At 46.5% G+C, this 13,064-nt stretch overlaps 1 protein-coding gene across 4 annotated transcripts in view; it reads left to right on the top strand.

Annotated features, from left to right (window-relative positions):
- LOC127454855 (echinoderm microtubule-associated protein-like 5) overlaps positions 1-13,064 on the top strand; it is a 206,223-nt gene that overhangs the window by 92,568 nt on the left and 100,591 nt on the right. For all 4 annotated transcript variants that reach the window (XM_051722326.1, XM_051722324.1, XM_051722325.1 and 1 more), the window contains exon 3: positions 12,775-12,873. In XM_051722326.1, the coding sequence (XP_051578286.1) occupies positions 12,775-12,873 (99 nt within the window). The remainder of the gene's footprint in view (positions 1-12,774; positions 12,874-13,064) is intronic.

Below are 13,064 nucleotides of genomic sequence, written 5' to 3'. Positions count from 1 at the left end.
GCTGACAGCTTCATTGAATTCTACCCGCTCAACACCAGTTTCATGTACAACAGTAAAGAGAAGACTCAGGGGTGCAGGCCTTATGGGAAGAATTGCAAAGAAACAGTCACTTTTGAAACAGAAAAACAAAAAGAAAAGGTTAGAGTGGGCAAAGAAACAGATATTGGACAACAGATAATTGGAAAAGTGTGTTATGGATCTTAACCCCATTGAGCTTTTGTGGGATCAGCTAGACTGTAAGGTGCGTGAGAAGTGCCCGATAAGACAGACACATCTATGGCAAGTGCTACAGGAAGCGTGAGGTGAAATGTCACCTGAGTATCTGGACAAACTGACAGCTGGAATGCCAAGGATTTTTTGATGTGAACTCTTTAAAGTAGTTTAAGAAGTTCTGAACATTTCTTTCTAATTGTAAAAGTAATTCATGTTATTAATGTCCTGACTATACATTGTGATTAGTTGAATGCCACTTTGGTGAATAAAAGTATCAATTTGTTTCCATAAGAGCAAAATCTGTACATTATTCCACTTTTTTCCACCAGTGTATACATGATTCCACACAATTTCTAGGTCAATTATTAAATAAGCACATTTTTGACATTGATTAACAATGTTAAATAAAAGCTCAGGTTTTCTTTCATCCACTGAAGCACACAACATACTGTTGAACATTCTCAAATCATGCTGAGTTAACATGGATCATTTAGTTTTTGTTCCTGTTGATTAATGCTGAAGGAGGACATGCCAAATTAGCCTGTAAAGAAAGTCTGAAATGTTAATTGGTAAAAGAAGCATATTAACACTTTTGAAATGCACCTTATGTTACAAGCATATATACATACATGCAGGCTGGGGGATGTAGAGTGCACTGTATGTACTGGATGTACACTGGGGTTAACCAGTGTTTGGCCCACTGGTTAACAAGGAAAAGTAAAAATGGCACTTCACATAAAAAGGTTGCTGTCCCCTGCTTTATACCATGGAGTTAAAGGAATAGTTCACTCTAAAACATGAATAGAACTCAGCTTAGTCGCATTTGTTCACTATTCCCTACATAGTGATTGCCACCCAATGCTATATTGGGAATTACTGTATATGGGGAAGAGGGAGCGATCTATCAGATTAGACTGTGCTTATGGAAACTGAATAAATAAAGGCTAAATGCCGGCTGATTAAAGTTATCGCTGTGAGATGGTTAATGCAATGCAACAGTCTCAAAAAGATAAAATATTTTAATAATGTGCAGTGTGTGCCGTAAGCAGTCATGCAAGACAAATACGGAACCCCGCAGCTACCGAGGAGCCATTTAAAACCGCCTTTCATTATTTAAAGTTTTTATAATGACTAGAAAGTAGAGGATTCACACTAAAAATAAAATAAGCTGCTGCTTTCTTTAAACTCTTTTTTAAAGAAAAGAGTGTAAAGATGCCGCAAAACCTGTCATGTAAGATGTCACCAAAGGAAATGAACAATAGGCAATCTATATTAGATTATGAAAAAAAAAACTTACTGACTCTTCCACAGAGATCAGACATAATTGGCAGACGTTAATTGCACATAAGTTCAAGCAATTAATTTGCTTTTATTACCATAACACTGCGTTGTCCTTTGGTGCTGGACTTTCCTCCGAAGCACTCAAGGGATACCACCTTAAGCGGAGCATGTGACTAAATTGGACTGACTAACTATAGACATGCTAATAAAGATTTCTACCGCAGACATTCTTTTTTTCTTGCAAAAATCATTTAATTTAATTATCGAAACTACAAGTACAGTTTTGGAATTTCAAAAAAATCCTTTAAAAATCCTCTTGGCGCAAAAGTCCAAGGGGGCATGTGCCCCCTCAGTCTGAATGGGCATGACACCTCTGAAAGTGGTCCCTATGACCTATGCACTATATTCCCAGTCTTTTAAAGTCACACAGTATGACAGCTTTGTGTGAGGAACAGACTGAAATTGTCTACTCTAGTGAGCAGTTAACCTGCTCACTGAGTCTGTGAGTTGAACTTGAGAACCAGATCAGTCCAATTTAAGAATTATTTATTCAGACTGGTTTTATGAACTGGATCAACCAATTCACAAAAAAGATCCTACTCAAAAGATCGATTAGTTCATGATTCAGACATCACTACTTCTCTCATTAACAAGCCAAGAGTTGGAACAGGTGTCAAGATTTTCAGTGAATAACAACTTACATTTGGTCTGCTCCTCACACAAAGCTATCGTATGAATTCAGAAGACTCTGAATACATTACAAGAGTTGTATGGACTACATTTGTGTTTTATGATTTTATAGTACTTTTGAGTCATTTTTGAAGCTTGAAAGATCTACAAAAATTACCAGTAGGCTACATTCTTCAGAATTTCTGCTTTTATGTTTCACGAGACCAAGAAAGTCATACAGGTTTGGAACGACATTAGGGTGAGTAAATAATGACAGGATTTTTTTATTTCTGAGTGAACTACACCTTTAACATTGTTAACAGCTCATATGGATTGAAGCTTCTTCTCTCAGCATGATAGAGCGTCTCTGGTAAGGTGCTGTGAAGCTTATTATTAGTTGTTGAAAGTCACATCTGTGAAAACACCAATGGTGTGACTCCTGCAGTGTGCCAGTACGTGTGAGACTTTATAACTGTGTTTCTGTCACAGTTGCTGGTTGTCACCGAGACAGAAACACCAACATACTAAATCCTCAAATGACAAACTCGAGAAGCGTAGCCAAACATTTCCATTTTGAACCTGACAAAACATTGTGCAGTTTGACAGTGGCTAATCGCTAATGGCTTTAGAAGCTTCTATCATATACTGATATGTTTTGCTGCTTTTGTAGGATGGCTACAGGCAGCTTTATTGACATTGGTCATTCATTTTCAAGGCTTTTTGCAAAGCTATTGACATGGTGCACTTAGCAAGAATTGTTCCATGCTGCTCAAGACAAGCAGTGTTTTATAGCTAGTCAAGTCAAGTCAAAGTTTATTTCTATAGCACATTTAAAAGCAACAGAAGTTGACCCAAAGTGCTGCACATCAAACAATTAAAAAAATTAATTTTAAAACATCATATTAATACATATATATACTGTAAAGAATACAATAAGTACATAAATACACATAAACACAAATGTACATGCACACATATATATGTATTTACACAAATACATATGCACAGATACACACATCTACATAAGGTTACGGATGCTTTGAAGCCAAATAGCTGCAGGGAATATTTGGACCTCAACCGGCCTCGTTTGATTCAAAGCACTATTTTGCAGTGTCACGTACACTCTGGGCACAGCGTGACACTTTCACTTTGAATGTAAAATATTAACTTGTCAACAATAGTGCAAAAAAAGACCAAAGTAGACAAGCGTAGGGTTAAATCAGTGGTCAGCAACCTTTTTGACATGAAGTGCCTTTTTTCCCCTTGTAAATCACTGGGCTGACTGCCGACACAACCCCAACAAAAATATAAATAAATAAATTGCAAACGTGAAAATACTTCTATTTAGCATTTTTCTAACCTAATACAGTTTATTTTTAATTGTAAGTTATATTATCAGCATAACATTTTGAAAAATGTTATGATGACGTTATCCCAGCATGATGAGTGAATGTTCCACAAAACATCATGAGTGCTTCAATGGAAGCAAGGAAACCTGACAATTTGTGCAAAAGGAGTAAACACGGTTAATATCACAATTAATTTATGTCATAACATTTCCAAAATCATGATACATGGGGAGCCTGGGTAGCTCAGCGAGTAAAGACGCTGACTACCACCCCTGGAGTTGCGAGTTTGAATCCAGGGCGTGCTGAGTGACTCCAGACAGGTCTCCTAAGCAACCAAATTGGCCTGGTTGCTAGGGAGGGTAGAGTCACATGGGGTAACCTCCTCGTGGTCACTATAATGTGGTTCACTCTCAGTGGGGCACATTGTGTGTGGATGCCGCGGAGAATAGCGTGAAGCCTCCACACACACTATGTCTCCGCAGTAACACGCTCAACAAGCCACGTGATAAGATGCGCAGATTGACGGTCTCAGACGTGGAGGCAACTGAGATTCGTCCTCCGCCACCCAGATTGAATCGCTATGCCACCATGAGGACTTAGAGCATATTGGGAATTGGGCATTCCAAATTGGGGAGAAAATGGGGAGAATATCGAGAAAAAAAAGAAATTTGTTTATTTCCAGGTTTATTTAGATTTTGAATTAGGCTCAAACTTTTGAACCCCATGTTTTTGTGTTTGCTCGTTTCCCTTAATAATGTTATTGTTAGAGTCACCGTTAGGGTGTATGTTGGGTTGAAAATCTCAAACATGAATAGTTAACAGTATATTATTCAGGGACGGGGCCAGAAGGGTGCACGGGATGGCAGCTGCCACCCTAAAAAGGAACTTTGCCACCCCACTTGCCACCCCTTACTCGACTTTTGCCACCCCTTTGTCACCCCTTGCAAGAAATCCTGGACATGCCCCTGAACTTATTCACATCATGTGTTGTTCTGAAAGCAATAAGTGACTGACGCACAGCAAACACGTTTATTTGTGCAATTCTCCGAAAGTGAAGCACTTCCTGAATTGATCTTAGCAGCTTGTGACGCGCAAATGATTTGCATGCGCTGGTACTTGTCACACTTTTTTAAAGTTTAGCTTCCCATTCAACTCATAACTACATAAAACACACTGTGTGATTATGAGGAAGCTTTACGTCAAGAGGTAGATTGACATGTAGGTGTGAAGGACTTAATCCTCTCTCTTGCTGTTGCTCACGTGCCAGCCGATCCCTTGATTAGGTGGTAGATTTATCAAAAGCTCTTCACCTCACTGGAGATGATAAAGAGGCGGTCTATGTGGCACAGCACAATATGAAGTACCAGTGATTCTGTGTTGTTCTGTTCACAGTACCAATATTACTCTTGGGTACCAACAGCTCTAATAAACCACTGGTAATCTTTTTTGTCCCTGCTCAATAAACCAGCCTTGCCTAACTAGACAAGGGCTGGACTTACACATGGGCTAACCTGGGTTGGAGCCCAGGGCCCTGGGTTATAGGGGGTAGTGTACAAAAACAGTGTAGTATTTGAGAAGTTCGGAGTGGTAAACGGGGCGTCCCCCCCGTTTTTTTTCTGAAAGTAAAAGCGTCAGACTGTTTTCTCTCACTTGAAGTCCACTCCAATATCACTTGATCACTAGCATAACGTATGTCAACTAATTGAAAGTTCAGTAAGAAAGATGAATCGTCAAATATGATGCTCACTGAAAATTATAGATGGTGAGGATTTACGCATGAGGAGGTAATTAAACACATGCCCAAAAACATGACAAAGCACTCGGTTCATCTAAGGAAAAAAGTAAAGGTCTCTCTCTCTCACTCCTCCAGATACCTATTTTAAAATTTCTAAAAATTATATCATCTTACTAATAGTTACCTATCTGTCACTCACTCGACGTTGTGTCGATGTAGTGACACTAGGGTTCACTCTTGGGAGCCTGAGACACCTCTGGTCTTTGATAAAAGGCCAATGAAAATTGGCGAGTGGTATTTGCATGTCATATGGGTATAAAAGGAGCTGGTATGCAACCACTCATTCAGATTTTCTCTTCGAAGCCGAACGGTTGATGTCTACTGAGCTGACTGTTCATTCACCTCTGCTGGATCTGACGGCACATTTCAGCCTCTTCTCCCTCCTCTGCACTGGTGCACTGCAGAGAACGCCCCTGGGTGCTTTGGCAGAAAAAAGAGAGTATATTTTCCTGAAATAGTATATTTCTCTAAAAGAGCTGCACAGAACGTCGTTTTGTGTTATTCCTGGTTGCGGTTGTTACCTCTCAACTTCAGACGGTCACGATCGCTGTCTTTCGTGTCTGGGCATGACCCACACAGAGGCAGTGTTCGTGGATGGTTCATGCTCTCACTGCGAAAACATGACCATGGCAACGTTGCGGGACCCCAGCGGCTCCCCGCCTCGGCCCTTCTACCTACGGGTTTGAGGCCAGCGCGGCTAGCACTGGGGGCGATTTGGGGACCCCAGTGGGACCGCCTCCGCCGGGTATCCCCCCACGCACCTCCCATTCCCCAGCATGCTTGTCTGCCCCGATCGTGCTTCCGGATGAGTCCGCCGGCTCGTCTCACGGCGAGTTCGACCTCTTGTTCGGAGCCCGCAAAGCTGATGAGCTCTCTAGTGCAGCATCGGAGAGCGGGCTTGTCCAGTCAGACGCAGAAGCCTCAGCAGGGCTCCCCCCTTCGGGGACGATTGCCCAGTCACAGGCTGATGCAGGGATGACAGACATGCTTTCCCGGGTGGCTGCGAGCGTCGGCTAGAGTGGAACCCTCCCCTCTCCCCTGAACCCTTGCGGCTCGATGATTGGTTCCTGGGCTCGTGGCGCCGCTCAAAGCAGCCATGCCCCGCTTCAGTGCCTTTCTTTCCGGAAGTGCACGAGGAGCTGATAAAATTGTGGGAGGCACCTTTTACTGCCCGGTCCCGATTTCTCAGTTCCCCGCCCTCACTACCCTCGATGGCGGGGCGGCCAGGAGCTATACGGCGATTCCCCCGGTGGATAAGGTGCTTGCGGTGCATCTATGCCCGCAGAGTGCCACCACCTGGCACGGACACCCAAAGCTCCCATCCAAGCTCAGGTTCACGTCATCCCTGACGGCCAAAGCCTACAGCACTGCTGGATAAGCTGCCTCTGCCCTGCACGCCATGGCTCTCCTGCAGGTCCACCAAGCCAAGGCGGTAAAAGAACTGCACGAGGGTAGTTCCGCCCCAGATCTGATGCAGGAACTGCGCTCGGTGACCAACCTCGCTCTCCGAGTGACGAAGGTCACGGCGCGGTCTCTCGGGTGGACGATGTCCACATTAGTGATCCAGGAGCACCACCTTTGGCTCAACCTGGTCGAGATGGGTAAGGCCGACAAGACACGGTTCCTTGCTACCCTTATCTCCCAGGCTGGCCTATTTGGCGACACCGTCAAGGACTTTGCCCAGCAGTTCTCGACGGTGAAGCAGCAGACGGAGGCTATCCAGCATATCTTGCCCCGGCACGGCTCAAGATCCCACACCCCATCTGCTCGTCACCAAGGGCGTCCCCCTGCAGTGACTGCACTGGCTCTGCCGCAGCCTGCATGCTCAAGTGGCTGCGGTACCCAACAGTTCAGCAAAAGAGCAGTTTCCTCCTTCCCTGGTCACATACCCAGTGTGCACTGTCGCCATCACGACCACTGTCTACCTTTTTTCCCTTGCAGGATTGGTGCACCAGCGGCAGTCTCCCCGCCCCTGCACGCCCAGCTGTGGCACACTTCCGCCCCCGATGTGACAGTCTCCACGGGTTGCGAGGACAGGCCTCTTCCTCCCCATCCCAGGCTGTTCCGGGGGTGGTCACAAGGAGCCAGGTAAGTGCTTCGATGTCCCAAGATTCAGCACGGCCACGACATGGTGTGGCACCTCGAGCCCCGCCGCGAGGCCCCACCTGCCGGTATGTCTGATGAGGTTGTCCCTTTGGTCCCCCTCGCGTGGAACTTGGATGGCTTGCGCTTTCCAATCCGTCACAGTGGCTGGTCCAGACCATCTGAGTCGGCTACGCGATTCAGTTCGCCAGGCATCCGCCCAGGTTCAGCCCATATCCACTTCACCTTGGTGAAGGACGAAAACGCTGCTACCTTGCGGGCGGAGATCGCCATCCTCCTATGGAAGGATGCGATAGAACCTGTCCCTCCGGCCGAGATGAAGAAGGGGTTTTACAGCCCCTACTTCATCATACCGAAAAAGGCGGTGGGTTGCGGCCAATCTTGGACCTGCGAGTACTGAACCGGGCTTACACAGACTCCCGTTCAAGATGCTGAAGCAAAAACGCATTCTGGCGAGCGTCCGGCATCAAGATTGGTTCACGGCGGTAGACCTGAAGGACGCGTACTTTCATGTCTCGATTCTGCCTCGACACAGACCCTTCCTCCGCTTTGCATTCGAGGGTCAGGCGTATCAGTACAAGTCCTCCCTTTCAGCCTGTCCTTGTCCCCTCGCGTCTTCACGAAGGTCGCAGAGGCAGCTCTTGCCCCGTTAAGGGAGGTGGGCATTCGCATTCTCAACTATCTCGACGATTGGCTAATCTTAGCTCACTCTCGGGACATGTTGTATGCACACAGGGACTTGGTGCTCTCACACCTCAGCCGATTAGGGCTTCGGGTCAACTGGGAAAAGTGCAAGCTCCTCCCGGTTCAGAGCATCTCTTTTCTCAGTTTGGAGTTGGACTCAGTCTCATTGACAACACGCCTCACGAATGAGCGCGCACAGTCGGTGCTGACCTGTTTGAAGGCATTCAAACAGAAAACAGCGGTTCCACTGAAACTCTTTCAGAGGCTCCTGGGGCATATGGCATCCTCAGCAGTGGCCACCCCGCTCGGGTTGATGCATATGAGACTGCTTCAGCACTGGCTTCAGACTCGAGTCCCGAGATGGGCATGGCACCACGGGACACATCACGTGGTCATCACGCTGGTCTGTCACCATCTCTTCAGCCCTTGGACAGACCTCTCGTTTCTACGGGCAGGCGTTCCCCTAGAGCAGGTCTCCAGGCACGTCGTTGTCACAACAGACGCCTCCAAAATGGGCTGGGGCGCTATTTGCAACAGGCACGCAGCTGCCGGCTTATGGACAGGCCCGCGGCTGCGTTGGCACATCAACTGCCTCAAGATGCTGGCAATTCTGTTCGCCCTGTGGAGGTTCCAGCTGTTGATCCAGGGCAACCACGTGTTAGTTCGGACAGACAACACGGCAACGGTAGCATATGTCAACCGCCAAGGCGATCTGCGCTCTCGTTGTATGTCACAACTTGCCCACCGTCTCCTCCTTTGGAGTCAGAAGCACTTCAAGTCGCTACAAGCCACTCACATCCCGGGCAACCTCAACACTGCAGCGGATGCGCTGTCATGGCAGGTTACCCGCAGGGGGGAGTGGAGACTCCACCCTCAGGTGGTCCAGCTGATCTGGAGTCGATTTGGACAGGCACAGGTAGACCTGTTCGCCTCCCAAGAATCTCCCACTGCCCGCTCTGGTACGCCCTGACCGAGGAACCTCTCGGCATAGATGCGCTGGCACACAGCTGGCCCCCTGGCCTGCGCAAATATGCGTTTCCTCCAGTGAGCCTACTTGCACAGGTCAGGGAGGACGAGGAGCAGGTCATCCTGGTAGCACCCTACTGGCCCACCCAGACGTGGTTATTCAGACCTCACGCTCCTCGCGACAGCCCCCCCCCCGGTGAATTCCCCTGAGGAAGGACCTTCTTTCTCAGGGACGGGGCACCATCTGGCACCCGTGACCAGACCTCTGGAATCTCCATGTCTGTCCCTGGATGGGACATGGAAGACCTGAGTAGTCTACCACCCACGGTGGTAGACACGATCACTCAGGCTAGGGCCCCCTCTACGAGGCGCCATCTGTTCACTAAGTGGTGTTCTTCCCGATGTGAAGACCCCCAGAGATGCGCAGTCGGATCAGTGCTTTCCTTCCTGTGGGAGAGGTTGGAAGGGCAGTTGTCCCCTTCCACCTTGAATATAGCAGCACACCATGACACAGTGGATGGTAAGTCCTTAGGGAAGCACAACCTGGTCATCAGGTTCCTGAGAGATGCCAGGAGGATGAACCCCTCCAGACCACACATCGTTCCCACATGGGACCTTTCTGTAGTTCTGCCCTGTCGTTGCTGTGTCCGGTGCACGCTTTCCGCATCTATTTGGATCGCACGCAGAGCTTTAGGATCTCTGAGAAGCTCTTTGTCTGCATTGGTGCACAGCGGAAAGGAAGCGCTGTCTCCAAGCAGAGGATCGCCCACTGGCTCATCGACGCCATAGCTATGGCATATCACGCCCAGGACGTGCCGCCCCCGGTAGGGCTACAAGCCCATTCTACCAGGGGTGTAGCGGCCTCCTGGGCCCTGGCCAGGAGTGCCTCTCTAACAGACATTTGCAGATCAGCGGGCTGGGCAACACCCAACACATTTGCGAGGTTCTACAACCTCCGGGTGGAACCGGTTTCGTCCCGGGTAGTGGCACGCAATACAAGCGGATAAGCCTGGGATAGCCGGCCGGGTGTATCACTTGCACATAGTGCCTTTCACCTCCTCTGAGCTGAAGACGTGCGCCATTAATTCCCAGTAGTGTTCACAAACTATGTTCCCTGGTTGACTTCCTCCGAGCCCTGTGGCAGTCGAGTTTACGGAAAGACTCGCTGCTAGCCCAGTATACGTTCTAACTAAGAGCCCTGTTCTGGGGTAGGTGCTCCACATGTGGCAGTTCCCTGTAAGGTAACCCCATGCGATGTATATCTTCCGCTAATTCATTTCCCTGTTGGCAAACTGCGTCTTCCTTGGGCAGAGCCCCCTCTGCCACAGTCTCCATGTTTGTAGTAACTCCTCCCCCGTTGGGTAGGATCTACCATGAGACTTCTCCACATGGTCGGCAAGACCACTTAAATCTCCCCCCCCCTCTCTGGGCAAGGTGTGGTCTCCGCGGTGTCCTCCCCTTGGGAGGGACACCCCCTGACTAGACCTGGTCGGCCCAGTTGGATATTCCCCCGTTTTTTAGGGAGTGGAAAAAAGAAGTGTAAAAGAGGCCACGACTGGGCTAGCCTGTCTCTATCATTTGGGTAATCGACTTGTCCCCAAAGGGCCGTTCGACACTCATAACTATGTTGGGGGAGGTTACGTGTCGGCCTGGTGCTCTGGCTACGAGGCACACAGTTGTCTGCCCATCACACACCGCCAGTTCACGTAACACAGTTCAGCCAGTTGCGGCGTTTTATTTAGGGACCCCTAGTGTCAGTACATCGACACAACGTTGAGTGAGTGACAGATAGGGAACATCATGGTTACTTGCGTAACCTCCGTTCCCTGATGGAGGGAATGAGACATTGTGTCCCTCCTGCCACAATGCTGAACTACCTGCTGAAATGGCCGGACCTTGTCTCGGCTCCTCAGCATAAAACCTGAATGAGTGGTTGCATACCAGCTCCATTTATACTCGTTTATCTGGGGGAGTGGCTTGCAAATACCACTCGCCAATTTTCATTGGCCTTTTATCAAAGACCTGAGGTGTCTCGGGCTCCCAAGACTGACCCCTGGTGTCACTACATCGACACAACGTCTCGTTCCCTCCATCAAGGAACGGAGGTTACACAAGTAACCATGACGATTGTCCTTTCAAATATTGCACAAACATGTTTTCCCACACTAGACCTATGTTAAATTTATCTATGATGACCTATATGCCAACTATTAATTCTGTATCAGGAATTAGAAAATGAAAGCGAATGCATATTTTTGCAGAACATTTGTTCAATTGTTCCAGAGTTTCTCATGAAACCAAAGACAAAAGAGTTTTCAGAGTTACTGTAGGCTACCTCTTGCTGTTGCCCGAATTCCATCATTTTAAATTTTTTATAAATGTAAATAATGATAAATTATTGTGACGAGGAGGAGGGCATGGTCTGCCGTGAGGACGCACTCCTGGCGCTGAATTATCCTAATCAGCCGGGAGGGGGATAAAGGCGAGCCGGAGTCGCCAGTTCGGAGAGAGAGAGAGAGACGCACGCGGCCGCTGTGTGTGTGTCTGTGTGTTTATGTTTGTTTAAGTTGACTTATGTCATTAAAGTTATGTTGACTGTTCTGCCGGTTCTCGCCTCCTCCTTGCCCATCCTTGAACCCCGTTACAATTATGATGTATTATTTTAATTAATAATATATAGATATAAGCAAATAAGTGTACTTAAATAGACTACAGGCATCAGCTCTTTTCCACGCTCGTCTGCCCCGATCGGGCTTCCAGATGAGTCTGCTGGCTTATTTCACGGCGACAAGAAAAACTATTTTTATATTAAAAAAATTACATCACTTTGAGGACTGTAATTATTTCTTGAATATATTTGTGTCTTTTATCAAATTGCTGTTTCATAGATTTGACCATGGTAAAAAATTTGTGATTGAGCCTGATCTCATGAAAAAAATAAAAGAAAGTGATTGACATTTTTGCAAAATTATATTACGTGGCTCTTTACACATATCGTGGCAGGTCTAAAGTGAAAAGTCCACTAAGTAGCGCTAAAAGTAGACCTACAAATTAGGTTATGCTCTATCAAGTTTTAAATCAACAAAACATACCACCCTATCCTAAATCTTAAACCAAACGAATAGTGTCATAAAAAGCAAATGTGAGATGAAAAAACACTATAGATGAAACAAAAATGTAATTTTATGGTGCTTCCATGACCCATTCAACTCATATGTTGACTTGCATGCTCTCCTGGACTCGTACCTCAGTCTTTTCATAACAAATGTATCGCTCTATCAGTTCTGCTAATGTGCAATTTATCTTGCTTGTACCAGCTTAAAAATGTATTTGGTTATGTAATGCAAACAATAAAATGTCGATTTCAAGTCATACACTATCGTAAAAGTATTTTGATGTCATAAGATAGCATTGTGCGAGGAACAGGGTGAAATGTACGTGTTTATGAACTGTTAATCTGCCCTTTTACTTATGATTTTTGTAAAAGGAAATAGCAGTCATTCTTCTTTTAGTGCTTCTGGTGTTTATTTCACCAGGCCACTGCCACAATACGTGCAACGGGTCACGAAGAAATCATTTTGCAAACGTGTAGGTACTGTATAGTAACGTGTTTCTATGAGGCTAGGTTGGTAAAAAACACTGTAACACACAACCTTTTGTGGCTTATTGCTTTATTTGATCATTTACATTGTTATGCTTCTGTTTCTTTTGCAGCGATTGGTGTCTGTGGGTTTGGATTCTAAGAACACAATCTGTGTGTGGGACTGGAGACGGGGGAAAGTTCTTGCTGCTGCTCCTGGTCATACAGACCGGGTATGAACACGCACACACACGTCATTAGACATAGTAGACTGGCAGTGAAATGTTTCTGTCACCCTCTAATTATTTATTTGCCTTTCTTCAGATATTTAGTTACACTACATTGAGTATATAAGCAGACCCAAATCTGCATACTTTTCTTGCGTATTCTCTGTTGATTTTTCAGGAAAATGTGTGGAATGGAC

Source organism: Myxocyprinus asiaticus, chromosome 17 (assembly GCF_019703515.2).
Source record: "Myxocyprinus asiaticus isolate MX2 ecotype Aquarium Trade chromosome 17, UBuf_Myxa_2, whole genome shotgun sequence".
Taxonomy (NCBI): Eukaryota; Metazoa; Chordata; class Actinopteri; order Cypriniformes; family Catostomidae; genus Myxocyprinus; species Myxocyprinus asiaticus.
The sequence above is the reverse complement of the archived record's forward strand: the minus strand, read 5'-3'. Positions and strand labels throughout refer to the sequence as shown.